The sequence below is a fragment of the Lynx canadensis genome, chromosome D3, assembly GCF_007474595.2.
Source record: "Lynx canadensis isolate LIC74 chromosome D3, mLynCan4.pri.v2, whole genome shotgun sequence".
Taxonomy (NCBI): Eukaryota; Metazoa; Chordata; class Mammalia; order Carnivora; family Felidae; genus Lynx; species Lynx canadensis.
In genome coordinates, this window is record NC_044314.2 from 85,822,348 (window position 1) to 85,847,724 (window position 25,377).

The 25,377-nt window shown below is 49.3% G+C and overlaps 1 protein-coding gene across 4 annotated transcripts in view; it reads right to left on the minus strand.

Moving 5' to 3' along the window:
- Positions 1-1,414: 1,414 nt before the first annotated feature.
- The window catches only part of CAMKK2 (calcium/calmodulin dependent protein kinase kinase 2), a 48,229-nt gene continuing 24,266 nt past the window's right edge, over positions 1,415-25,377 (minus strand). The window contains exons 7-17 of one of the 4 annotated variants that reach the window (XM_030292462.1): positions 24,941-24,977; positions 18,811-18,832; positions 18,573-18,661; positions 17,181-17,380; positions 16,511-16,564; positions 14,357-14,430; positions 14,174-14,261; positions 12,899-13,027; positions 7,921-8,021; positions 7,384-7,426; positions 1,415-4,522 (exon numbers count right to left, since the gene is read on the minus strand). In XM_030292462.1, coding sequence (XP_030148322.1) covers positions 4,358-4,522; positions 7,384-7,426; positions 7,921-8,021; positions 12,899-13,027; positions 14,174-14,261; positions 14,357-14,430; positions 16,511-16,564; positions 17,181-17,380; positions 18,573-18,661; positions 18,811-18,832; positions 24,941-24,977 — 1,002 coding nt within the window. In that variant the 3' untranslated portion in view covers positions 1,415-4,357. The remainder of the gene's footprint in view (positions 4,523-7,383; positions 7,427-7,920; positions 8,022-12,898; positions 13,028-14,173; positions 14,262-14,356; positions 14,431-16,510; positions 16,565-17,180; positions 17,381-18,572; positions 18,662-18,810; positions 18,833-24,940; positions 24,978-25,377) is intronic. The other 3 variants (XM_030292463.1, XM_030292464.1, XM_030292465.1) reach the window with 3 other exon arrangements.

A 25,377-nucleotide genomic window follows, 5' to 3' on the forward strand; every position in this document is an offset into this window, starting at 1 on the left:
CTACACCTACCTTGTTTGAAATGTTAATGAAGTTATTTCTAGCTTCGCCTTCACACCGACTTAATTCTGCATGGAGTCTTCAGGATCTCCTTAAAGAAAGCTGCTTGCCCCTCCCCCCCCATCACGAATTCATTTCCAAGTACTGAAGGGAACGTTTATTTTAGAAGTGCCTGCTTCTGCTGCATAAAACCTGGGCTTTTCTTGCTTTGGGGGGGGGGGGGGGGGGGAAGTTTACCGAACCCCTTTGAATAAAAAGCTCTGGTTCGTGCTGCCTCTTTGAAAACAACGCCTGCCTGAACACATGGATCAAATGGAAGTGGACGTTTTAGGGATGGCTTCTCATCTCGCAGGCTAAGAACGGAGTTTCTGGACTGGGGGCCACTTCTTTCGGCCTCAGCTCAGATGGAACGCTACAGCCAGCTGGGGTGAAGGGTGGGGGAGGGATTGCTTATTTTACTCACCAGGCATCTTGTATTCAGCTATATTCCCACGTGCTGGCACTCCCTGGTGCTGCTGCTTCACCTTGCACTCGTGGATGGACTTTCAGGAGTCTCAGGAACCCTTAAAACTCAGCAAAGGGATGCACCTGTGTGCATTGTTTTTAGCTTTCATCAGATTCTCAGCGGGGTCTTTGAATAGGAACACCTGCTCTTAAAGACCCATATTCCAATAATCACAGTTCTGCAGCAATAGAACAGGAAGTTTTCAGAACTTATCTGCCATCCCTTCATGACAGAAAACCGAGGTTCAAAGCCAGTGAAGCAATGCTCTGGGCTCACTTCATGTTTGGAGTACAGGGAACCCCCAGCCTCTAGTCTAGAGGAAGCATCAGTTCTGAAACAGTCTCCAGACGCCACGAAAACCGGCAACTGTCCAGGTTCTGTAGAACGCTGAATTTGCTGACAAAGAGCCTTCAGACAACAGACTTAAGTAAATTTCTGAGCCTCAGTTTACAGGTGATGATCCATAAAGCAGGCTAAATACCTACCTCTCGGGGTGATGTGTCCTGTAACCTGCCTGCTCACAGGACAGTGTTCCGTGTGCAATTAATGCGGCTCCCAGAGCTGTTCATCTGGTTCGTCTCCACTGGGAGAATCTAGCCTGCTAGAGCAGTACTTCTCAGACTTTAGCGTGCACATGCGTCACCCGGGTATCTTGTTTAAGTGGGGCCTGGGAATTTGCATTTCCAAAGCACTCTCAGGAGATGCAGATGCTCCTGGCCCGGGGACCACCCTTTCAGTAGCGGGATACTAGGAGATGGTTATACTGGGCATGAATAATGTAATGCTGAACACATTAGCCCTGGCTTGGGCATTTGATCTCATAGCCTAAGGAAGGAAAACACCCATAAAGACGATGTCCTAGAGACACCTGTAAACAACAACCAACAAAAATATCCCCCAAAGGCCCAGGCTTTGCACCATTTTGCTGTTTATTTCAAGTTTACAGAGAAGCTTAAACATCTGTGGAAAAAACACCAAAGGCTTATTTTTCTCTTAAGTTCATGTACTTTTTAAGTGATAAATACACAGTATTTAACTTTGTACACCTGATAAAAGGAAAATGCATAGTAGAAAGGATCAGGAATAAAACAGAAGCATCAGGCATTAAATCAAACACAGAATAGAAAACTCAGCAGTCCCACAGAACTCGGCCCATAAAGCTGTGAAGAGGATGGGAACCGACGACCTGGAAACATTCCCTAGCACCTTGGAAGCAAGTGGAGGTCATGGTTCTTCCTCGCCCAGCAACGCAAAGCTCCCCTTTGGAAGATGAGTGAGAGCAATAGGTTGAGCCTGTGTGTCCAAATGCTCAGGTATTCGCCTCCTTGTTCCAGAAGGGCTTTTAGGATGGGAGCCCTAACTCACAGGAAAGGCCAGACCCTGGGAAGCCAGCCTCTCCAGCCCCCAGAGCCAATGAGGGGCTAGCTAAGGCTTTCTGCGAGCCCCTGGTAAGCCTGCGGAAGAGACGGGGGATGTGGAGCAGGGCAGAGGAAGAAGGAGCAAGAACTAGCACAAGGGCCCAGGTTGCTTATACCAAATTGGTCCCACAGATGAGCCAGCAATGGAAGAAACTGATAGGGCATCCTTTGGCTCACCTAGAAAAGCTGCCCGTGACAGCTTCTCCCCTTTCCTGACAGAGCCGGCTTCTGAAAAATCAATGTTTGTGCTCTGAGAGAATGGTAGCTCTACACTTTATGGTACGGCCCTCTGCTTATACTTTCTGGGGGTAGTGATTCCTTCCCACAGCTTTCTTTGGTGATTCTTTGAAAAAAAAAAAAAAAAAGTTATGAATACGGGCCTCCCCCCCACCCACCCGCCTAAACAGCAGGCATTACCCATAGGAGGAAATCCGACATGGGGAGTTTCATGGTGGAAGAAACAGTCTTGCCTGATGCAGCTGTATAAACACAGAAGTTCTAGAACGCAGAAGCTCCACATGCTGCCCGCCCTCCCTGGGCAAGCCACTCGCCCAGGCCAGAGTCCACACAGACAGGCTGGGACCTAGGACAGGGTGACTTTAACTAACGCAAGGTGCTTACTGCAAACTAACCAGACCCCATCTGCTCCCAGAAGGGGTGTTGCCCATATACATAAACAAGCGCAGGAATGCGAGAGGAAGTACCAGGTTACAAAAAAGAAAGTAAGCAGGCCAGACAACCCTTCATCTGATGGGTGTCCTTTGCTCTTAGAAACCAGCATTCCCTAATTCTGTATCGTTTGCAAGATATCAAGAAAAGTCTGGCTAAATAAATGACACTCAAGAGCTTACGAAGATCTGTGGAAGCCAGTAACACTCAGGTTCCGTGAATAAACCAGGCAAGGGCAGGAAGGCCTTGCTTCACTGTCTCTCTCCAAGAAGTCCTCCTACCAATAATGATCAGACAGAAACTACAGAAAAGCATGGCCTCTGGACCCAGTTACTGACGCTATTTCCCCCAAGCCAGAGTCCACAAAGCACTGGGAATTTCCCAGGGCAAAGGCCTTCTAGTTTTCCTCCACCTTGAACTTCACACTCACCCGTGTCTGGCTCTGGAAAAAGTTGCACTTGAATAGCAATGAAAGTTCCCAGTATTAGTTGGAAGTCAAAAAGGTAAACCTTTTCTCTCTGGACTTTTGGCTACAAAACAGAACTCCCTGTGCCAAGCCCTGGTCCTCGTGGACCCTGAGGACTGCTCTGGGTGTCAACAATCTTCTCTAAAAGGGTGCCCCAGAGTTATTGGGTAGATCCTAATAGAACTTTGCCTGTCAGGATGAGAATCAAAGTATTTCATAACTGGCCCCCCAGAAACTAAGTGTTTCACGGACTACAACAATCAGCTAGTATTTAAGAAAACAGAACCTTGGCGTCTCTAGAATACACAAGTTACCAACAAGCTAAACTGCTAATATACAGGCAGAGGCTCTAACTGGGATCTAACATGCCTGAAGCCGGGGAACATATCCTGGAAGCTCGAAATGACCCCTGAACTACTCTAGAGTTCAGTCTTGTTAGAGAATTGAAAATATTTTGTTTACTCTTAAGCCATGTAATGTACATGGAAGTGTAGGATTTCACCCTGAAGTTTTTGTAATTTAACAAGAGATTTACCAGAGCTCAGTTAACTATTTCAGAAACCTGCTGTGACCATCAGTCCTTTAGGTGAACCCTTTCCCCCCTCCCCAAACAAGCACAGACTACCCTTCTGGGGGTGGAAAATCCCCCTTTGTGAAGCAATTAAGCTTCAAGCCCTTTCCCTTTTCCTGACTACAATTCCACCCATAAAAAAATTTAAAGTCCTTCTTACAAATAAGTTGCATCGAAGCTCCCTGCAGCTACTGAGGGCTGGCCCTGCCCTGACTCCGGGAGTCCACAGTCCTGGAAGGTGCCAACTGGCTTGGAGTTCGGGGGTTTCAGGGTTTGTAGGAGGAATCACACCCCCTCTTCCTCTCCCTTTCAAACGCAGCAACTAACTCTGTGGTCTCAGCCCACACCGCCAGAGTTTTCTGCCAGTTTTTCATGATTTTCAAACCCCACACATTCACTTGGTATATCTGACATGGTTCTGAGTTCACAATGAAAGATTTTTGGCATAAAAACGTTTTAAAAAGCAATTGTCCCAAAATGCATGTGGCTTTGGGTCTGCAACTCCTCACACCTGCCCGTTCAGCCAGCCAGCGGCCAAGGTCGATGTCATGGAGTCAAGTCTTTTTTTTTTTGTCCCCTTTAAAACAACAAAGGAAGGAAAAAAAAACAAACAAACAAACAAACACCAGAGATGACGGTCAAGGCTCTACACACGTGCTGGGTTTCCGTAGGACATGCTGCTATGGAAACGCAGGGTGCAGCCTACATGCGAGGTCGCGCGTCCGGGCAGCTACTCCATCGCCTCGTCGGGCCGCAGAGGATGCATGCGTGCGCGGGGGCCGGGGGCCGGGGCCCCCCAACTCTCGGCGCGGGGACCGCCTTTCACAAGAGCACTTCCTCCTCCCCCACGGGGGGCGGGTCGGGGCCCCGGAGGCTGTCTTCGCTGCCTTGCTTCCTGCTCACCGAACAGAAAACCCACGTTAAGGCAAGGCTGCGGTGGCCTGACCAGCGTCTCCCACGTTCCCACACCACCTGGAACGTCATTGACTTGGCTTTTCCTTCTAGATGCTCTCCCCTTTTCTTGTCTATATAAAAGTTTCAAAGGAGACTCTGTAACCCCCTCTGTGAATGGAAAAGCAGCATCATTTGCTAAAAATAGAAAGGAACTATATAAAAATAGATGCGAACCTATCCCTGTAACACCTCAAATCATCCCAAGTGAGTAGTGTGCCGCCAGCTTTGGGGCCTGTTCATGGGGTTTTTTTAGAGATCTTGATGGGTCCCCCACCCCACCTCAACCTTATTTCTTTACGCTAAGATTGAAGATTCTTCAGTCACCTGAAGGTGAGCTTCTTGAGGGGCAGCAAGCAGGCCAACCTGCATATGTCTGCAAATGGTGGTCAAGAGAACTGCCCCCCGCACACAGGCCCAAGAGACACCTTGGATGGAGAGAAGGCCCCTCCTCTTGGTGATGTGAGTGATCAGAGCAGAAGAGACCAAGGAGGAAAGGCATCCCTGTGTCCCTGAGAGCCCATATCCTGAAGCTAGACCTGCCCGGGGGACAGACTGGGCTGTTATGGGAGCTGGGAACGAAAATCCCTGAGAAGAAGGCTGAATCCCTTGCCACCAGCAAGAGATGACAGCCCCATCTAAGGGAAGCCACTGGGCTTGCCACATTGAACTAACATCTGCTGTATGTCCCTGGCCAGCAGGGAAACTCTGTCCCTGCACAAGAGAAGAGAAAAGCGTGATGTCTGTACATTCCTAGGAAGAAACATCTCTTTGTTTAAAAGGCAAGCTCATTGGCTTTTTATGTTTCTGCCACAGAAGAAGGGGTCAGATCTCCAGGGAGGAAAGCGGTAACTAGATGTCAAATCAGGTCCCTCACTTCTGCCCTAGAAGCACTGCTTGGTCCAGCTGTCTTTTAGTGCAGATGGTCGGCTGCAGGCCTTGGGCCCCAGGCCTCCAACACCTGAATAAGCCCTATGAACTCAAGTGCTGGGTCATCTGGACAATCGAAGCATCCCACCAGCAGGCTGAGGGCAAGAGCAGGTAATGCCCAGGTGCTACTGGGACTGCAGGTGAGGGAATAAAGGGGAACTAAAACCCTCTGGGCCAATCTCAGTCTGTTGGTATCTTGTGATTTTGAGCTCACTGAAAATAATGAATGACAGACTTGCACACAGAGGGGAGGTCAACCCTAACACTTAAGGTTGAGAAGAAAAAGACCTGGCTGGTTCAGTCCATAGAGCATGCGACTCCTGATCTCAAGGTTGTTGAGTTCAAGCCCCACGTATGCGTGAAGCCTACTTAAAAAAAAAAAAAAAAAAAAAAAAAAAAAAAAAAAAAAAAAAAAAAGCCTGCTCATTAGGCTTCCACTCTGTCACCATGGCAGGTCAAGGAGTAGACAGGGCCACCCTGTCATCTGGCAGCAGAGAACTGGGGACCAACCTAGCAGGGAGGAGGCAGTCTCAGGCTGCCAACAACCGGCTGGTTGCTAACTGCCGCTTTCCCGGAGCGTAAACAGTCCGCTGCATGCCTATATAAGCCCTTGACTCCTGTGACACAGGTCATTCCATCTCACCAAACACAAAGGCTGCTGCTTGTATGTGAATGGTCATAGCAGCATTCACTTTGAGAGCCAAAATGGAAACAGTGTCCATCACTTAATGAAGGGATGTATAAAATGTGGCCTATCCATACAACGGAATAGAATTTGACCATAAAAAGGAATGAAGCACCGACACCTGCTGAACCTTGAAAAATGACGCCGAGTGAGAAAAGGCAGACACAAAAGGTCACATACTGTACAATTCCATTGATGTGAAATGTCTAGAATAGGCACCTCCATAGAAACTGAGAATAGATTAGCACTGGCTGGGAATGGGGAGCTAGTGGTGATAGCTAAGGGTGCAGGGTTTCTTCCGGGGCTCATGAAAATGTTCTCAAATCGATTGTGGTGTTGGTTGTAGAGCCCTGTGAATATATTAAAAACTACTGAATCATACACTCTAAATGGGTGAAATGTGTACTATGTGAATTATATCTCAATAAAGCTGCTCTTAAAACACAGAAATGGCTTTCCAGTTATTGACCTGGAGCTCCCAGTTGAGAATGAGGTAGTGAGTGGAACTCAAAGGAAAGAACACTGGAATTTCTATCTTGCCACAGGCACTAGCAGGGTGAGAGGCAGCAGGGGTGCTGAGTGTGGACCGTCTCAGTGCACAGGGACAAAAATTCTCACCTGCCCTGGGAGGTGGGGTAATGCTGACAAGGCTATGTGTTTAGAAGATGGATGGCCAAAAGGGAAAAGGTTCAGATCCACCCAGGGGACAGAGGACTCTCACAAGGATTTGCAGCAGGCTGGAAGAGGGCTTATTTTCTAGGTCCTAACCCATCAGAGAAGAAAGGGTAGATACTGGACAGCCCCAGAGCACAGCATGCCTGATCTAAGCTCTGACCACATGGACCCAGAGCAGGGGCAGCCATGGGACCCTGCGACGCAGCTTCAATGCCGTTGACGTGCACTGAGAATGTGTGGGTACCAGACTGGGTCATGAGACCTGGGTGAATTCACAGGCATTCCGGGTGGAGCGCCATGCACCCCGCAGCCCAGCCCACATGCACGACCCGCCATCGGGTCCAAGCCCCTGGATGACCCTTGTTTTTATCCTAGGTCCCGAGGCCCAAGGTGAGCCTGGGCACAGCAGCCCAAGCTGGAAAGAGCCTCCGCCTGGGTGGGGGTGCCCCGCACTCTGCAGCTGCCCCCGCCCCCAGGCTCCGGCAGAGGCTACAGCGCAGGCAGGCAGGCATTACCTTGGGCTCAGACAGGGGCTCACACTCCCTGGTTGGTTTTTTGCTGGAATGGCCAGAGGGGAGGGAAAAGGGAAGTGAGAAGGGACACAGGATCTATGAGATGCCTGTCCCCCACCCCAGAGACACTCAGACCCCAAACACCAGCTTCACAAAGCTGCTGCCAGGGGGATATTGAGCAGGGCATCTCTGCTGTGACACACTGGGTCACATGAGAGAGAGGGCTTGCCTGTCCACCACAGGGCTGATAATCCCACCATCAAGCATGCATGCTTCTGGGCCACAAAAACACTTTCTGATTGTCAAGAGGTTCCCCCCCGTTATGCAAGTCTCCCTGAGAAAGGTATAACTCCAGTGTGGGTTAGCAGTCAGCAAAAGGAGGTGGGCTGAGCCTGGGGTGGGGCAAACCCAAACCCAGCAGCTTCTCTGATTTCCTGGAAGGTCTGGTCTGAGTCGTCCCAGGGATGGGCCCAGGCAGAGGGGGCTGGGCAAGGCTGCCCTCCGGCTCCCCACCCCACAGGAAGGCTGGTGGATACTCACGTAAGCAGGTTTCCAGGCGCTGACAATGAGCGCTCCTCCCGCCGGCTGCCCTCAAACGGGTTCCCAAAGGAGCGTTTCCGTATCATGGTCTTCACCAGGATCTGAAGGAGAGAGGAGGAAGCTGGGCCACCTGGGGGAGACTCCAGGCAACAGCCTCCCTTGTGCCACCCCCCAGGTGCTAGCTCCCTCTTCCTTTCTCTCCCAGCCCCCAACAGCTCCCAGGGCTTGTGGCTGGTGACTGGCCTTTGAAACACCCTGGGCAGCATCCCTCCCACCCAGGACACAAAAGCCAAAGCCATCATCAAATCTGACTAGTCCGCACCCAAAACCATTTATGGCTCCCTGGCTGTCAATAAGATAAGGTCCAAAATCCTTGCTCTGACAGTCTCCTATCTTAATCTCGTCTTGGTCTACCTGAGCCCCAGGGGGATCCTGTGCTCCAGAAGAGCTGGCCTGCACTGTCCCTCCTCTTCCAGGTGTTCCTGCATCTGGCACCATTTGTTTCACCTGAGCCATCGCTGCACATGCCCTCCTGGCCCATCAACCTGTCTCATCTTCAAATCTGGGCCTTTACTTTCAGTGCAAGCTATCTATGACCACCCCAACGAGAAACCCAACTATTGTTTTCCAGGTCAAATTAACAAGGGCTGCACTTTTATTTTAATTGAAATATAATTCACAAAGTAGGAAATTCACCATTTTAAAGTGTGAAGTTTAAGGGGTGCCTGGGTGGCTCAGGCCATTAAGTGTCTGACTTTGGCTCAGGTCATGATCTCATGGTTCATGGGTCCAAATCCCGCTTTGGGCTCTGAGCTGACAGCTCAGGGCCTGGAGCCTGCATCAGATTCTGTGTCTCCCTCTCTCTGCCCCTCCCTCATTTGTATTCTCTAAGATAAATAAATAAACATTAAAAATAATAATAAAGTTGGGGCACCTGGGTGGCTCAGTCAGCTAAGCGTCCGACATTGGCTCAGGTCGGGATCTCAGTTTGTGAGTTCGAGCCCTGCATAAGGCTCTGTGCTGACAGCCAGAGCCTGGAGCCTGCTTTGGATTGTCTCCCTCGCTCTATGCCCCTCCCCTGCTCACACTCTGTCTCTAAGATAAATAAACATTAAAAAAAATAATACGGTTCAATGGTTTCTAGAACATTCACATCACCACTATCTAACTTCAGAACATTTCCTTCACCCCAAGAAAAAAAAGCAGTACCCACACCCCATTTCCCCTCCCCCCAGGCCCTGGCAATCATGGATCTGAGTCCTGTCTCTGTGGACTGGTCTATTCTGGACATCTCACACAAATGCAACCACACAGTGTGTCTGGCTTACCACACTGCGCATCATGCTTTCAAGGTTCGCCCTGTTGCAGCTTGAATCAGTGCTTCATCCCTCTTCGCTGCCAAAGAACATTCCTTTGTACAGATAGGTCACATTTGTTTATCCATTCATCCACTGGTGGATGTGGGGGCTGTTTCCACTTTTTGGCTATTGTGAATAACGCTATGAACATCCAGGTACACATTTTTGTGTGTGGACATGTTTTCCACACAAAATGCTTTCATTTCTCTCGAGTACACACGCAGGTGTGGAATTCTTGGATCATGTTAGGACCATGTTCACATTCTGAGGAACTGTCAGGCTGGTTTCTACAGCGGTTACACCATTGTACATTCCCACTGGCATCACACAGGGTACTAGTTTCTCAGGGGGCTGCGTTTTAGTGCAGGACAGGAAACACCCCACCAGGTCTAAGTTGCTGAGGCAGCACCCCAGGGCACCGGGTGGTGTGACGGGAGGGCGACGGAGCTGAGAGGTGCCAAAGGTCCATCCATGTCTGAGAGGCGCTGGGGGCAGGCTTGTTCACTGCCAGTAGCGGGAATTTGCTGGTGTGCCCCCTCGTCCACTCTAACACAGACTGGGTCCCCTGCCTGGTTGGCAAACACCTGCCTGAGGAGAGGATCCCTTGGGAAAAGGTACCGTCCCTCATCTCACCCCGAGGCCCCAGCTCAGCTCCCTTCCTCTGCCTCCCTGTCTTCTGCCTCACCCCTACTGATCTGTCCCATCCTTTCCAAAACCCAGATCAGATTCCCTCACTCCCTGGCTTAAAATCCTTCACCCATACAACTCTGGAACTTCTACTGTTGCTGGCCAGAGAGCCAAGGAAGGTTCTGGAGAAAGGAAGCGAATTAGTCATTTTTGGTGATGCTTTTGGCTGCAGTGTCCTGCAAAGGAATTTTCAAGGAAAAGACTTCAGCCCCCTGAAGGGCTCTAACCCCCACCCCCTCAAGCAGAACATGGTGCCTTTTCAAGCTGTTTTATGTGCTGAACTGTTTTTGTGTGTGTGCTGCTAAGAAGAAATCGAAGCATTTTTTAAAAACCCACCGATTTACCAAAAGGTGGAAACACTCGGCATCTGAAAAATGGATAAACAAAATGTGGCCTATTCATACTACAGCATATTCTTCAGCCATGAGAAGGAATGGCATGCTACGAGCCGGATGAACCTCAAAAACATGATGCTGAGCAAAAGAAGCCAGACACAGAAGACCACATCCTGTGTGATTCCACTGACACGAAATGCCCAGGAAAGGCATATCCAGAGAGACAGAAAACCAACTGGGGGTCGCCAGGGGTCCGGAGGAGGGGAGAACAGAGTGACTGTTAACAGGTACAGGATTTCTTTGGTGGGGGAAATGCAAATGTTTCAGAACCAGAGGTGATGGTTGCCCAATACTGAAAATATAATAAATGCTACTTTATTGTTCACTTTAAAATGGTTAATTTTATGTTACATGAATTCTATGTCGTTAAAGAAGAAAAGGAAAACACAGACTTAGAAAGTGAAGGCTATGCCCTGTGGCAAGACACTCATGGTGCCTCCCTTGGGACTGTGTTCTGTGGCTTCTGGAACACACCAGCCCCTTCCTTCTGTGCCTTTGCCAGGGGTGGTCCCCTGGCAAGACTACCCACCCCGCCCCTCCCTGTGGCCTTGTCAAAGCAGCCAAACTTCCCAGCCCTCAGGACCCAGCAGAAGGGGCTCCTCCTTTGTGCAGCCTCCACTCTTGCTTCTCTGCGCTGGCCTGTCACCACGTAATGGCACAGGAGGGTGATTTTTCCCACTCCATCTTTCTTACGAGGCCAGAAGCCCCATGAGGGCCAGTGCTGTACTCCATTCATCTCTGTAACCCTGTGCCTGGAACACACTGGGTGCCAGGAAGGGACCTGGACCTCCCCACTCCAGCCCGCGCCCTCGGATGAGTACAGTAGCCCCTACTTCCTCCCTGGTGCCTACAGTCCATTTTCCAAGTGGGATCTTTCCAAGGCCAACTCAGATGGTCCTATTCCCCTGACTCAAATCCTGCACGTGCTCCCCACATCCCTTGGGACTAAGATTTAAGTCTTGGCTGTGGCCTCAGGTCTTGTGTGGGCTGGCCCCACCTGCTGCCCAGACTCATGTCACTGCCCCCCCACCTTCCTCGTCCTGCCTGGCTTTCTAAAGCTTCTTGTGGGCCTAGCTTCCACCCACCAGAGGATCACCACGTTTGCTCTTCCCTCTGCCAGGAACACCCTCGGCCCAATAGTACCGTGGCCCAGTTAACACTCTGCCATCTTCTCAGTGCACACCTGCTTCTTCCAGGAGGCCCTTTTCCAACCCATCACACTGGCCACATCCCCCTCTTAGGGGTACACATTGCAGCCCCCCTGTTACATTATACATTTATCTATTGGCTGTTTGCCCAGCATCTGTCTCTCTAGGACAGAGGATGCACCATGTTGGTTTTACTCATCACTGTACCCCCTGCTCCCAGACCCCTAGGGTCCGACATCTTCTCCCAAGAACATCTCGGGCCTGGAACAGAAATAACCCATGGTAGGCACCTGGATCGGACGCCAGCTGCCTCCCCAGCTGTGGGCACAGGACATGGGTATAGTGGGTGGATGAGAAAGAGTGAGTGTGGGTGAGTTTTAACAGTGAAGATCATGCAGAGGTCCCAGGTCAGGGAGGAGGAGGAAGATGTGAATGGATGCCCCACCCCAGTGGCTCAAGTTTTGGAAGAAGGAGAGAGAAAGTGTGTGGGGAAGCAGGAGGGAGAAGTGCAAAGCTGGGAGAGAAGGAGCCAGCATTTGGACTCCTAGAGGGGCATTTACTTGAGGCCAGACACTGTGTCTTTGTAGAAAGTCTCAGCAGTCCCCGGCCAGAGCCCAGGGCCCTGCCTGCCTGCTGGGGCCGACGTTGGCCAGACACACCCCAGGGCTTTCAAGGTGGCCATAGTGGGGTGGATTCTGCCCCTGGGACTGCAGCCCTGACCCCAGGACCTTGAGGATACTGGTCTCCCTCCTGGAGCCAGATGCCCCCCTAGGCAGGGAGGGGATTGGCAAGTGGGCGATTCCCAGAGTCTCCAAGGTTAAGCCTGAGGATTCCACATTCTGGCTCGTTTTTCCTGGGTCAGAACCTAAATGTCAGGCCATAAAAGGGGCCCAGGAGCTCCTGAGCACATGAATTGGGAGCCCATGCCCCTAGCCCTGGTAGCTGCCCACACAGCAGATGTGAGATTAGCTCAGCCGTCCACTCTGGAGCCTGAAGAGCCAGCAGATACGAATCCCACCTTGGAGACCTCAGCTTTAACTCCCACCCCTGGCACCTGCCCTGGTCCTCCTCCTGCTCCACCTGACATGCTCTGAGAGCAGGAATTCCAGAAGGGACAGTAGGATCTGTGGAGAGGAGCTACCGCTCTGCATAGTAACACAGGACCTGTCTGGAGACAGAACTAAAGCTACAAGATGCAGGGGCCTCCTGGTCTGATGTGTGTGTGACCAAGGCCGAGAGGCTGGTGGCTGTGGGTGAGGGACAGACCCGGCCATCCCCTGACTCTCAGGCCCAATATCTGCTTCTCAGATGCCCGCCTGTGTCCCGGCCTGTCCTCGCCGGCCCGCCTCAGGCTGTCCCTGTGCTCGGTCAGTGGTCCGTCCCGCCTTACCACGGTCGCCAGGCTGGGAATGTGTTTGACCGAATTCTCGACCTCCTCTTCGGTCACCTCGACCAGCGTGCAGTTCTCGTCCTCCGATGGCAACGGCTCCGCCCCGTGCCTCGTGACCCAGGGGTGCAGCTTCAACGAATGACAGGAGGGGTGAGGGGCAGGCAGCCAGCTCGCAGAGGCCGGAGAGCAAAACCAAGGCCCTGCCAGCGAGCAGAGCCAGGGAGGAAATGCGGGAGGGCAGAGGTGGTGGCCTGAGGTCAGGCATGCAAGAGAGCTGGCAAGCCAGGCAGAGGGTGGGGGGTGAGCGAAATGCGAGGAAACGTGGAAAAGACAGAGAGACGGAGAATGGGAAGGAGCCACCAGGCCGGGGTATGCGCCAGACTGCATTCTCCAGCTGGCCCAGGTCTTGACAGAAGTGATCAGATTCAGCATCTGCCTTTCATGGTGCCCAAGGAGCACCCATCACCCCTCAGCAACTCTCCTTCATGCCCGGAAGGCTCTGTTCAGAGCAGGCAGATCCTCCCCATTTCACAGAAGGGGAAAGAGAGGCTTGGGGAGGCACAGTGAGACCACTTAGAAGGACACAGTCAGGAAAGGACCCAGGCAGGGGTCTTTCCCATCCCACTACCCACCCCTGGGGTCCAAGCCCTTATCTGTAACCATTTGGCCTCCCTCTCCTCAAATGCTAGTTAGCTAGATGCCTAGGAGTTCCTGAAGGAAACCTCTAGATTTCTTAAAGAGTCAGATATGTGCATGTATATGGCATTGGCCAGGGTGTAGTGGGTGCACAGGGGTCTCTCCTGACAGTGCTTTCTGCAAAAAATGGAATTCAGCAGGTTCTGGGGGTGTCAGATTGCTCACTAATTTCCTTCTACCCTCACTGAGGTTCTTCAAAGGGATGGGGAGGGTCAAGGAAAGGGCCCAGGACTTCAGCAGCCAGGGTGTGGAGCACACAGAGGCCCCAGTCTGGAGGGTGGATGCCATCAGCCCAAGCCAATCGGAGTGAGCACTGGCTGCCCCACTGACAGCAGATCCCAATTCCACAATCACAGTGAACATGAGTACAAACCCTCCTCCCCACACCCCGCCACCACCAGCACCTAGCGTCCCAGACACTGAGGGCATGGGAGGGCAGTGGTGCCAAGAGGGCGCAGCACTGTGGATGGAGGGGCGTGGGGCCTGGCCGAGGCAGGGTTGAGCCAAACAATTCCAAGCAGAGGACATAGACCAGACCCCTGGTGCACATCCCATGGCAGAGCGGTGGCCCCCAGGTACCTTGATTTCTGGCACCACAATCCTTGATTCTGGGTTCTTGTCCAACATGCGGGTTATCAGGTCCTTCAAGTCCTCAGCTATGTCAGGCCTGGGGGTGGAAGACACATCAAGGGTGGAAAACATACACAGGACCACCAAGGGCTTGGTGAGGAAGATGACTTGGGACAGACAGGCAATACTCACTGATCTGGAAACTCCAGGGCCTGACTCTTGATCTTACTGTGTAAACACATGATCCGCTCGTCCATGAACGGGCACTATGAAGAGAAGTCAGGGACAGAGTAGCCGTCACTGGCTGGCACATCAGTCTGCAAGGGCTGCCACGTGCTGGCGTCACTCCACATGGGTTACAGCAGAGAAATAAATGTCCCTGTAGTAGCCCAGTCTAGTGAGGAAGCACTTCCCATGCCCCCAAGTTCTAGAAGAACCAGGAATGGACTTCCAGAAGGGCTAGAGCCCTTCCCAATCACACTGTGACTTTCCTCTGTAGCTGTGCTTTACTTTACCTACTCATACAGAAGCAAATACTCCTCCCCACCCACCTGCCCGGGAAACGATAAATACTAAGAACAATACATAAGATGTAGCGGCAACAGCAGTGACTGGTGAGGGCTTAACCTGGCCCAGGCTCTGTACTGACGTTTCTCAGAACCAATACTTCATTGGCTGCCCCTCTGCCTGAAATGTTCTTCCCACCAACAACTACATGGCTCATTTTCTCCCATCATTCTGATCAAAGCTCACCTTCTCAGGGAGGCCTTCCCGAGCTCCTATCTAAAGCAGACCGTTCCCCTCAATGCCATGTGATTTCTCATCAGAGCACCTATGCCTGACGTTATATTACATTTGCATTTGCTTATTGTTTAATTCTTGCACTGGGAACATCAACTCCAAGAGGGCAGGGATTTTCATCTGTCTTGCTTCCTACTTATTCTCCAGGGCCCAGGAACATCCCTGGTGCAAAGTAGCGTTTTGATAAATACCTGTTGAGTTAATGAATGCTTAAATTATTTCTGATGATGCTCTCAGAGCCTTAAGAAATAATAAATACTCTTCTCATTTTACAGAAGAGAAAAACAGAAGCTCACAGAGGTGGCATGTCTTAAGCAGTGCAGAGCTGGGATTTAGTCTAGATTGGGCTGACTATGAAGCCTGTTCATGCACCACCTCCCAGGTGACAATCAATGCTCTCACTCAGTGGAGGACCTGACCCAGGAGGAGGAGCTCAGGTATCGTGCTGGAAAAAGAAGCCTTTATGTGGGGTGCTCAGAAGGTTGGAAAAGGTCACAGAATGGGACCTGGTCCACTCCTGTCCAAGGAAAATTATTTCATTAAGAGCAGTTGAGATCAGAGTTTGGATTGCACAGGTATATCCATTTGACAGACTCATCATTAACCACTTAATATCTGTACATTTCATTATATGTAGACTTTACCCCAAAGCGGGGGGGGGGGGGGCAGGCAGGGGAGAACCACAAAAAACTTATGAGCTCTGGCTGATGACTGCATTCTGAAGCATATGGAGAAAGTGTAGAGATCTTAGCAACTTACTCTAAAATGCATAAAAAAAAATAAGGTTGAAGAAGGACAGACACGTGATAAAGCAAGCAGCGTGAATTGTTTATGGTAGAATGCAGGTGTGGCTGTGTGGGTGTTTACCACAGTTATTTCAACTTTGTTATATGATTAAAAATTATCTGAGCAAACACTGGTAGGGAAGATATTATAAACCATGAGACCAGTTTCTTAAGCTTTCCTCAACAAAGCCACAAGTTCATGGACAGGAAAAGTCCACATTTTTATTGCTCACATAATTAATCTGAACTTCAGAGTTAAAAACTGAAGTTCCTAAAAATCAATAATATAAAACAACAGAGAGACAAGACAGAACTCCCTAAATCAATAATGACAAATGGATTTTCACTTCCAATCCAATTCTATCCCTCCAAACAATAACTTCTGGGAACACTGCTGAGAAGCACATCAAAGCAGTCCTAAGCTCAGGAAGAAAGAGGGCAGCTACTGATTTGTGATATGGGTCTCTCGTTCAGGAGTAGGAAGAGAGGTAGCACATTTGTGGTTCTTGCCCTAACTTCATCAACTATTTACCACCTCTGGAACCTCATGCTAATCCTTCTATTTTAACAGATCATTCTTCACAGATATGACTACTACATACAGGCAGGTACATTTGGAAAGCCATCCTTTCCATATTCAGGTCCAACTGTGGAAATGGAATGATACAACTCAATGAATAAGCAGTCTCCCTGCAAGGGTAACTATTAACCAGGGGGCCGCCTAGCAACACTCAGGACACAGGACACCCCACCCTGTTACCTGGCCAAACACAAAGCAGTACAGCGTCACACCCATGGCCCAAACATCCAAAGCCTGTAAGAAAAAGAGAGCTTCGTGTAAGGGAACAGGGGGCAGTGAGGGGTGTCTAATGCTTCTGCTCCCCCAAGAATCAAAGCTTCTTGCCTTCCTCTAAGGAATCACCCCTTCTTGACTCCTGATCCAGGGAGTTAAGGTGAGATTGATCCCACCCCACTCAAGCCTGGCCAATAAGAGCTTCACTTCCCCCAGCCATTGTGATTGGCTTAAGGATAGGCACATGACCCAGGCCTGGCCAATAAGAACACCACTTCCCCCAGCCACAGTGATTGGTTCAAAGATGGGCACATGACCCCAGGCTGAGCCAATCAGAGCCAACCCCAAGATTTTTGCTAGGCCTCTTCAGAAAGAAGAATGTTCTTTCCTCTGAGGTTGGTAGGCTGATAGAAAGTAGCCTGGAGCTGTAGGTGACCCACCTACCTGGGCAGAAAACCAGTTCAAGAAAACAGTTGAGAGATGGAGAGATGGATTTCTGACTGAATCCCTGTATCTAGCCAAGCCGGATGCCACTCTTCATCTACATGATCCAGTGGATTCAGTTTAAGCCAGTGTGAGTTGGATTTTTGCCCCTTAAATCGACAGAGCTCCGCATCTCAGGCAGGTCCACACCTACCTTCCCAGAGAAGATCTTCCGGGTCTCTGAGAGCGACTCAGGCGCCATGAAGGCAGGTGTGCCCACGGTGTTAGAGAGAAGCGCATCACTGCCCTTGAACTCGTTGCTCACGCCAAAGTCGGCAATCTTGATGTGGCCATCTTCTCCCACCAGCAGGTTGGAAGGTTTGATGTCCCGGTGGATGATCTTCTGGTAGTGTACTGGGGATAGGGCGGACACCAGACAGGAGAGGAGGCAGGAACACCATGTGAGGAGCTCTATGTGGCCCACAGAATCCAGAAACACAGATATGGACCCCTCTGCTCTCTCACAGCCCCAGGCCTCTCCCAGCCTCCCCCTCCCAAACCTGCTGGATACCCACAGCTTTAAAAGATAAGGGAGAAAGAGTGTCTTTAAGGAAGTTCTCCCATCTTCAGAAAGAAGTAGTAGAACACTGACTGCCAATAATAATTAGTAACTGCCTGCTAGTCTAAGTTGTGGGTGCCGATGGTGCATGGAGAGTTTCTGCGGAGTCTGGCTGGCTTCCAGCTAGAAGTCTCAAGACTTGTGACAGTCAAACATATTTTCACCTACTAATGCCAACACTCAACCTGCTCACCACACCAACAATGACTGGAGCCGATCCAATGGAAGTGTGGGCCACAAAATAGGATTGGGGACTTGCTTAACTTGTTCCTGCCTGGATGTCAACCCATAGGAGAGAACAATCCTACAGTCTGGAAGACTCAACTGCATTTCTTTGGTGGTAGTGGTGATGATGATGATGGTATCAGTAATAGGGCCAGCAGGGCGGCACCTGGGTGGCTCAGTCAGTTAAGTAATAGGGCCAGCAGCTCCATTTGTTGAGTGCCCAGTCTGGGGCCTAGCCCCATGTTAAGTGCTTCTCACGGACCCCATTTAAATCTCATGACAATACTACGTGATAGGCCAGGTTAAAGGACAAAATGTTTAACAACCAGAAGCAGAAAGGACACCTGCCAATCTGAACTACTAATATGTACTGGCTGATTTCAACCTGGTGAGAGATACTTTATTCCCATTTTACAGATGAGAAAACTTAGGTTCCAGGAGGTTTAACAGGATCCCTATCCCAGGGCCACTGGGAATAAGGGACAATGCGAATAGAGCCCCTAACAGTGCCTGGTACACACAGAAAGTGCCAGGGAAAATGGCCACTATCGCTATTGCTCTTAATTTTTGTGGCAGAAAGAAGGGTTTCTGCTCATCAAGGGCATGGCTTTCCGCAGGTGTCCACGACTGCATCTCAGACAATTCTGTTTCCCACCCATCTGCCTGCACTCCAGGAGGGAAATTCCACTTTCTCACTTGCCATCCACTAGCTGGGATGCTAACCACCCCTGACTGAGAATCCTCCCACAGGCCCCCACTTACGGTACTCTATGCCTTTGATCAGGTCCTGGAAGTAGAAACGGGCCTGGTCCTCAGAGAGTGGTTTAAGGGTGGGCACTTCCATCACAGGCCTGAAAGGTCAACACATGCATGAGAAGCAAACCAGACACACTGGCCTTCGCCCTCTTTCACCAGCAGAACCAAGCACCACCTCACTCAAGAAGCTCCTGCAGCTCGAGAAGTTTCAGGCGTCATACCCACCAGGAGGGGGGACACTCACCCTTGGTTGACCAGCTCAAACACTGTAGGGAAGAGAAAGGGTAAACTGTTACATTGGGAAATTGGAAATCCACCTTCCTCTTCCTCCTCTACCTCCCAAATGCCCATAAAAACACCAAGAAACACAGAAATGAATATTGGGGCCGGGGAAAGGAAAAGTCCACTCAGCCCAAACTGGTCAAGGTCTTACTTAGGAGACTAGGGGTCAGAGATTTCTGATGTCCCTGGGACCCCTGGTCTGGCTGTACTTTTCATCCTCAAAACAGCCAAGGACCTTACAGCCAGGGGAAAACAAAGCAGGCAGATGGGACACAGGTGGGGATGGCTCACGGGCTCCTTTCTTCTCTCCACTCACACCTTGGAGATTCCAGGGATACAAGTGATACTAAACTATGTCCTCTTAAGTCAGGTCCCGAGACACCTTATGCCAAAGAACAGGTCTAAGGGGACACAACCCAATTTCTCTTTACTTAGACACAAAGAAGTAGCCCTAGGGGTCTTCAGAACCCCTGGAAAGTTTGGGTTCAAGAAACAAGAACATGTTTGGTTCAAGAAACTCCCACCTCCTCCACACCGCCAGGCTGTGTCAGGCTACAGACCAACAATGCTTGTAGATTCTTCCAGCTCCTCGACACCCCACACTTGGCACCATCAGACTCATCCCCGTGACTCTCGATCCAAAACAAGACTTGGAGCAAGAGGTGGGGGTGGAGATTTCCTCACCCTTCAAGGGCCCATCCCCTTCCTCTTAACCAGGTCCCTGCTTGGCTCCCATTCACGCACAATGTGCAGACGACTCCCACTGTGTGAGCTTCTTCCCAGTCCTGTATGTGTGTGGGATCCCCACTCCAAACCACCAAGTTAGCTAAGCTGTGTTCAGGGAATGCACAAGTTGTTGTTGGGGCTTTTTGTTTTGTTTTTTGCATTTTTAAAAACAGAGGTGAGGGGCGCCTGGGTGACTCAGTCGGTTAAGCGTCCGACTTCGGCTCGGGTCATGATCTCACAGTTCGTGAGTTCGAGCCCCGCGTCGGGCTCTGTGCTGACAGCTTAGAGCCTGGAGCCTGCTTCAAATTCTGTGTCTCCCTCTCTCTCTGCTCCTCCCCCGCTCATGCTCTGTCTCTCTCTCCTTCAATAATAAATAAAAACATTAAAAAAAATTTTTTTTTTAAATAGAGGTGAAATTTCCAAAACATAAAATTAACTATTTTAAAATTTACAATTCAGTGGCATTTAGTGTTCACGGTGTTGTGCAACTATTGCCTCTACCTAGTTCCAGAAAATTTTCACCCCCTCAAAAAGAAACCCTGTGCCCATTAGCAGCCATTCCCCTCCTCCCAACCCCCTCCCCCACAACCACTAACCAGATTTCTGTTCTACGGATTTGCCTTTTCTGGAAATTTCACATATATGGAATCATATGCTAAGTGACCTTTTGTGACTGGCTTTTTTACTTAATGTTCATACACACTGTATCACGTGTCAGTACTTCCTTCCTTTTTATGGCTGACTAATATTCCACTGTGGATATGCAACATTTTGTGTATCCAGTCATCAGCTAACAAAGGTTGTTTCCACATTTGGGCTATTGTGAATAGTGCTGCTATAACATTCATGTGCAAGTACTTGGGTGGATATCTGTTTTCAGTTCTTTGGGGTGTAAATACCTAAGAGCAGAGTTACTAGGTCATGTCTCATAGTTATTTTAATTTTGTCCTGCTTGAACAAACATAACTGGGACCATGAAGCTGTCCTTTAAGAAGTGAAAAATTCACATAGTGAATTTCAAACTCAAGTGGAAAAGGACTCTGGAGCTGTCTGTTGTTCTGAAATCATCTACCCACTTTGGAGTTTCTTATAGAAGAAACCAAAAGGTTGTTTCAAAGATCTCCAAGGGCTAAGGTGGTTGAGGGAAAAGAGCCAGCTCCTCAGATAAAAAATAAAGCTTAGGGGCGCCTGGTGGCTCAGTCAGTTAAGCATCTGACTCTTGATCTCAGCTCAGATCTTGATCTCAGGGTTATGAGTTCAAGACCCACGTTGGGTTCCATGCTGGGTGTAGAGCCTACTTAAAAATAAAAAAATAAATTTAAAAAATGGGGCACCTGGGTGGCTCAGTTGGTTAAGTGTCTGACTTTGGCTCAGGTCATGATCTCATGGTTCATGAGTTTGAGCCCTGTGTTGGGCTCTGTGCTGACAGCTCAGAGCCTGGAGCCTGCTTGGGATTCTGTGTGTGTGTGTCTCTCTCTCTCTGCCCCTCCCCTGCTCATGTTCTGTCTCTCTCTCTCTCTCAAAAATAAACATTAAACAAAAAAAACTTTTTAATAAAATAAAATAAAAAGGAAGCTTAAAGGTTCTGACCAGAAAGGAACTTAACTCCCTAAGGCCCTTTCCTGTCTTCAGGCTCATCAACCAGTGTTGGGCAAACCTGAGCTGGGGCAGATCTGCCGTGGCTTCAGGCTGTGGTTAGAAACAAAAGCAATGGCACTGAAGGTAAGGTGTCCACAGACAGGAGCTCTGGTCCCCTCAGCTCCGGCCTATCCCACCTTCATTATGGAAGACTTGACTTTCAAGAGCTGCTTCATGAATTTCTGTGCTTATTCCCAAGCACCATAATTTAGTTGGCCTGGAAGAAGCCAGCCTGTTGAAACAGGTCTATTTTCAGTCACTAATAGTTTAACCCCCTTCTACGGCTGAACAATGGGTGGGGAGTTTTTAGCCTCTAGAAATACTGACCACACTATCTGGGGGTCAGGCCTGCAGCTGTAGGACCCTTGCTGATACCTGCTACCCAGTCTCATGTGCTACCCTGTCTATCCTCGACACACGTCTGTGCCTGGAAACTAAAAACTAACCATGTCAGGACTTTCACTAGAATCACATACCCAAAGTCAGGCTAGCTCCTTTCTACACTGCTGCCTCAAAAAGAGAAAAACTCTGTCGATGAAGTTGCCTGATTCGAATGGCTTAGGAAACTCCTCTTTCAAGCTTGGGTCAGGTTCTTTTTATACTCATTCAACTCTGCTCAAAACCCTCCAATGGCTGCCTTCTTGCTCACAGCAAAAGACAAAGTCTTACAATGGTATAAAATGTCCTCTGCCATCTGTTCCCCACTGTCCTGCACAAATGTCACCCTGGTGAAGCATCTCAAGGAGCCACCCTATTTCCCAGTCCCCCAAACTGGAACTCCTGGTTCCCCTGACCCTGCTCAGGTTTACTTTTTTCCATGGTGTTGTCACCTTCAAAGGCTAAGCATAATATTTAAGTACTGACGGTGTCCATCTGTCCTTATGAGAGCAACAAAGTGCCCTGAGGGCCGAGTGTTCTTTTTTGTTTTCTGATAAACCTAGAACAAATTATGTTTGTTGAATGAACAACCAAACTCCCCAGAAATAGACAAAAGCCATGCAGAGTCCTGTCAGGAGCCCCAAGTGAGCAAACTGTGCTGGGAATGCCATTCTGGGACAAAAATTATCTTTTATATTTTATGACATCTGCTATAGCTCCCTCAACTTCACTCATTTGCCTAGTATGTTTATCATCTGGCCATTATGTACCACATAAACTATTATTTGTTTCATATTTTTCTTTAAATGACTCAGTTTAAAAACTCTGAGCTTTATCCTGGGTAATGACATCCATGAAATCAAGAGTTATTGTGCCACTATAGTTTTTCCTACACAATGGTAAATTAAATCTAAAAAGGTTTTTTAAATGTCTATCCGTGTATCACTTAAAATCATCTCATATATTTAAAGTGGTGATGGTAGGGGCGCCTGGATGGCTCAGTCGGTTAAACATGCAACTTCAGCTCAGGTCATGATCTCACATTCGTGGGTTCAAGTCCTGCATCAGGATCTCTGCTGTCAAACGCAGAACCCGCTTCGGATCCTCTGTCTCTCCCCCCCCCCCCCCCCATTTATTCCTCCCCTGTTCATTCTCTCTCTCTCTTTCAAAATAAATAAACTTGGGGCGCCTGGGTGGCTCAGTCGGTTAAGCAGCCGACTTCGGCTCAGGTCACGATCTCGCGGTCCGTGAGTTCGAGCCCCGCATCGGGCTCTGTGCTGACCGCTCAGAGCCTGGAGCCTGTTTCCGATTCTGTGTCTCCCTCTCTCTCTGCCCCTCCCCCGTTCATGCTCTGTCTCTCTCTGTCCCAAAAATAAATAAAAAACGTTGAAAAAAAAATTTTTTTTAAAAAACTTTGTATGGGGCACCTGGGTGGCTCAGTCAGTTGAGCGGCCGACTTCAGCTAAGGTCACGATCTCGCGGTCCGTGAGTTCGAGCCCCGCATCGGGCTCTGTGCTGACCGCTCAGAGCCTGGAGCCTGTTTCCGATTCTGTGTCTCCCTCTCTCTCTGACCCTCCCCCGTTCATGCTCTGTCTCTCTCTGTCTCAAAAATAAATAAACGTCAAAATAAATAAACTTAAATAAATTAAATAAACTTAAAAAAAATAAAGTGGTAATGATACCACATTTGGGAAATATTGCAAGTCTGTATTGTTCAGAGTTTAATAATGTTTCTTTCTCACATAATTTTTTAAAGTTAACATCTGATGTTATTTACTGTGTAGCTTCTAAATTGTTTCTTCAGGAAGGTTTTTAAAGTTCTAAAATTTGAACATGGAATGCACACTAGATGCTCTTAGGGAACTGAAGTTAACTTTTTCAAATGTAATAATGGTATTGTGACCACCTAAGAGAATGTTCTTATGTGAGATGCACACTGAAGTATTTATGGCCTGAAGTGTCAAAATGTCTGCTAATTTACTTTTTGGACAGTTCAGAAAAAAAAAAAAAATAGAAATGGATGGATGCATGGCTAGACTGATACAGCAAATATGACAAAAAATTATTAACTGCTGACTCTGGGTAGAAGATATACAGGCATTCACTGTACTATTTTTTCAGCTTTTCTATAGGCTTACATTTTTCATAGGAAAAACCTGGAAAGGGGAAGAGGAGGGGGAATGAAAAATAAAATGTCCTAAGCTACAACATTCTCTTGGAACTGAACCACAGCAATTACATGAGGAGAAGCTGAGCTCTGTTTTCAAACCACACCCATTCAAACCAGACCCCAGATGACCAATCACTCCTGTGCAACATAAGATTATCCCAGGATCATCCTCATGCTCATCCAGGAGACTTCTGGATTCTAGGCTGGGCTTGGCCACGCCCACTCCCCTCACCTCCTTGGTACCCCTCCCAGCTGTCATCTGTACCCACTTGAAATGCACAGGCTCACGTGAATGCCCACCAAGCCAAGTTGCAAGGACATATAACTATTGATCATGCATCCCTGGACCCAACAGTCTGCAGTCCAGTTTTGAATTAGTCCTGCCCTTTCTTCCTTCATCAGTACCTACAGTCAGGGCTCCCCCACATCTTCACCAGTTTTTAAAAATCAAGTCTCTGAGGACATGCCTGAGTCCTTCTGTTTCTTTGTGCAGTGCCCTCCAAGCCTCCGAATGCCCCACTGTGGCCTCTCAGGCTCTCCAACCTCACCCCCATCCCCTCTCCCTGGTTTACCCTGTCCCACCCACGTTCTTCTCAAACACACTAAGCTCTCACCAGCCTCAGAGCCTTTGCACTTGCTGTTCCCTATGCCTGGAATGCTCTTCCCCAGATGTAACAGGGCTGTGTCTTTGACATTCAGGTACCAAATCATCACCCCGTATGTGACGTGGCCCCTCAGTCCCTCTCTCTCATGTCATCCTCTTTAACCTTCTTCAGAGGATCTACCTGAAGTTAACTGGTTTATTTAGTTGTTGACTATCTGTCTTCCCTGACTAAAAGGTCAGCTTCTAAAGAGCAGAAGCCTCAACTTTCTCACTCACCAATGCATCCTTAGTGCCTTGAACCTGCCCAGCATTAGCAGGTGCTCAATAAATATTTGCAAATGAATAAACAGCCCCCGCCCCATAAAGTCCCAGCAAGCACTCCCTTCTACCTCCTGCTTCAAAGTAAGGCAGCAGCCTCACTCTGTGGCTCACTGTGGGGCCCAGCCTCAGCGGGAAAGGGGAAGCTGTCTGTCCTTGGTGGGAGATGCCAGGGGCAGGGGTTGCTCGAGAGAACCCCTGAGCTTTGGCAGGTGCAACTGCCTGAGCAGGAGCAGAGGAAGGCAAGGGCTCTCTTACCCATGTACAGATGGTCCTCGTTGGGGTCATCCAGGACCTATTGGCACAGCCACATGGAACAGGCCGGAAACACAGAGCAGGGGAGAGGAAGAGAGGGAAATGATATGAGCAGGGGGGAAGCAGCAGCCACGGGACTGCATTTGCCACCAGAAGGGCTGTGCTTTCCACTGGCTTTCCTGGTTTAGATGAAGGGCACAGGAAAAAAAACAGTGTGTGCGATCCAAATGGCCATCTGGAAAATAAACACCTTCTAGCCCAATCCTCAAGGGTCCAAAACCTCCCCCAGAAAGGAGATTACAGAAAGGAGAGGAAAAAGTCCTCCCCTGGGAAATGGGGGCGCCTGGCTGGGTCAGTCGGTAGAGCATGCAACTCTTAATCTTGGGACCATGAGTTTGAGCCCCACGTTGGGAGTAGTAAATTACTTTTTTTTTTTAATT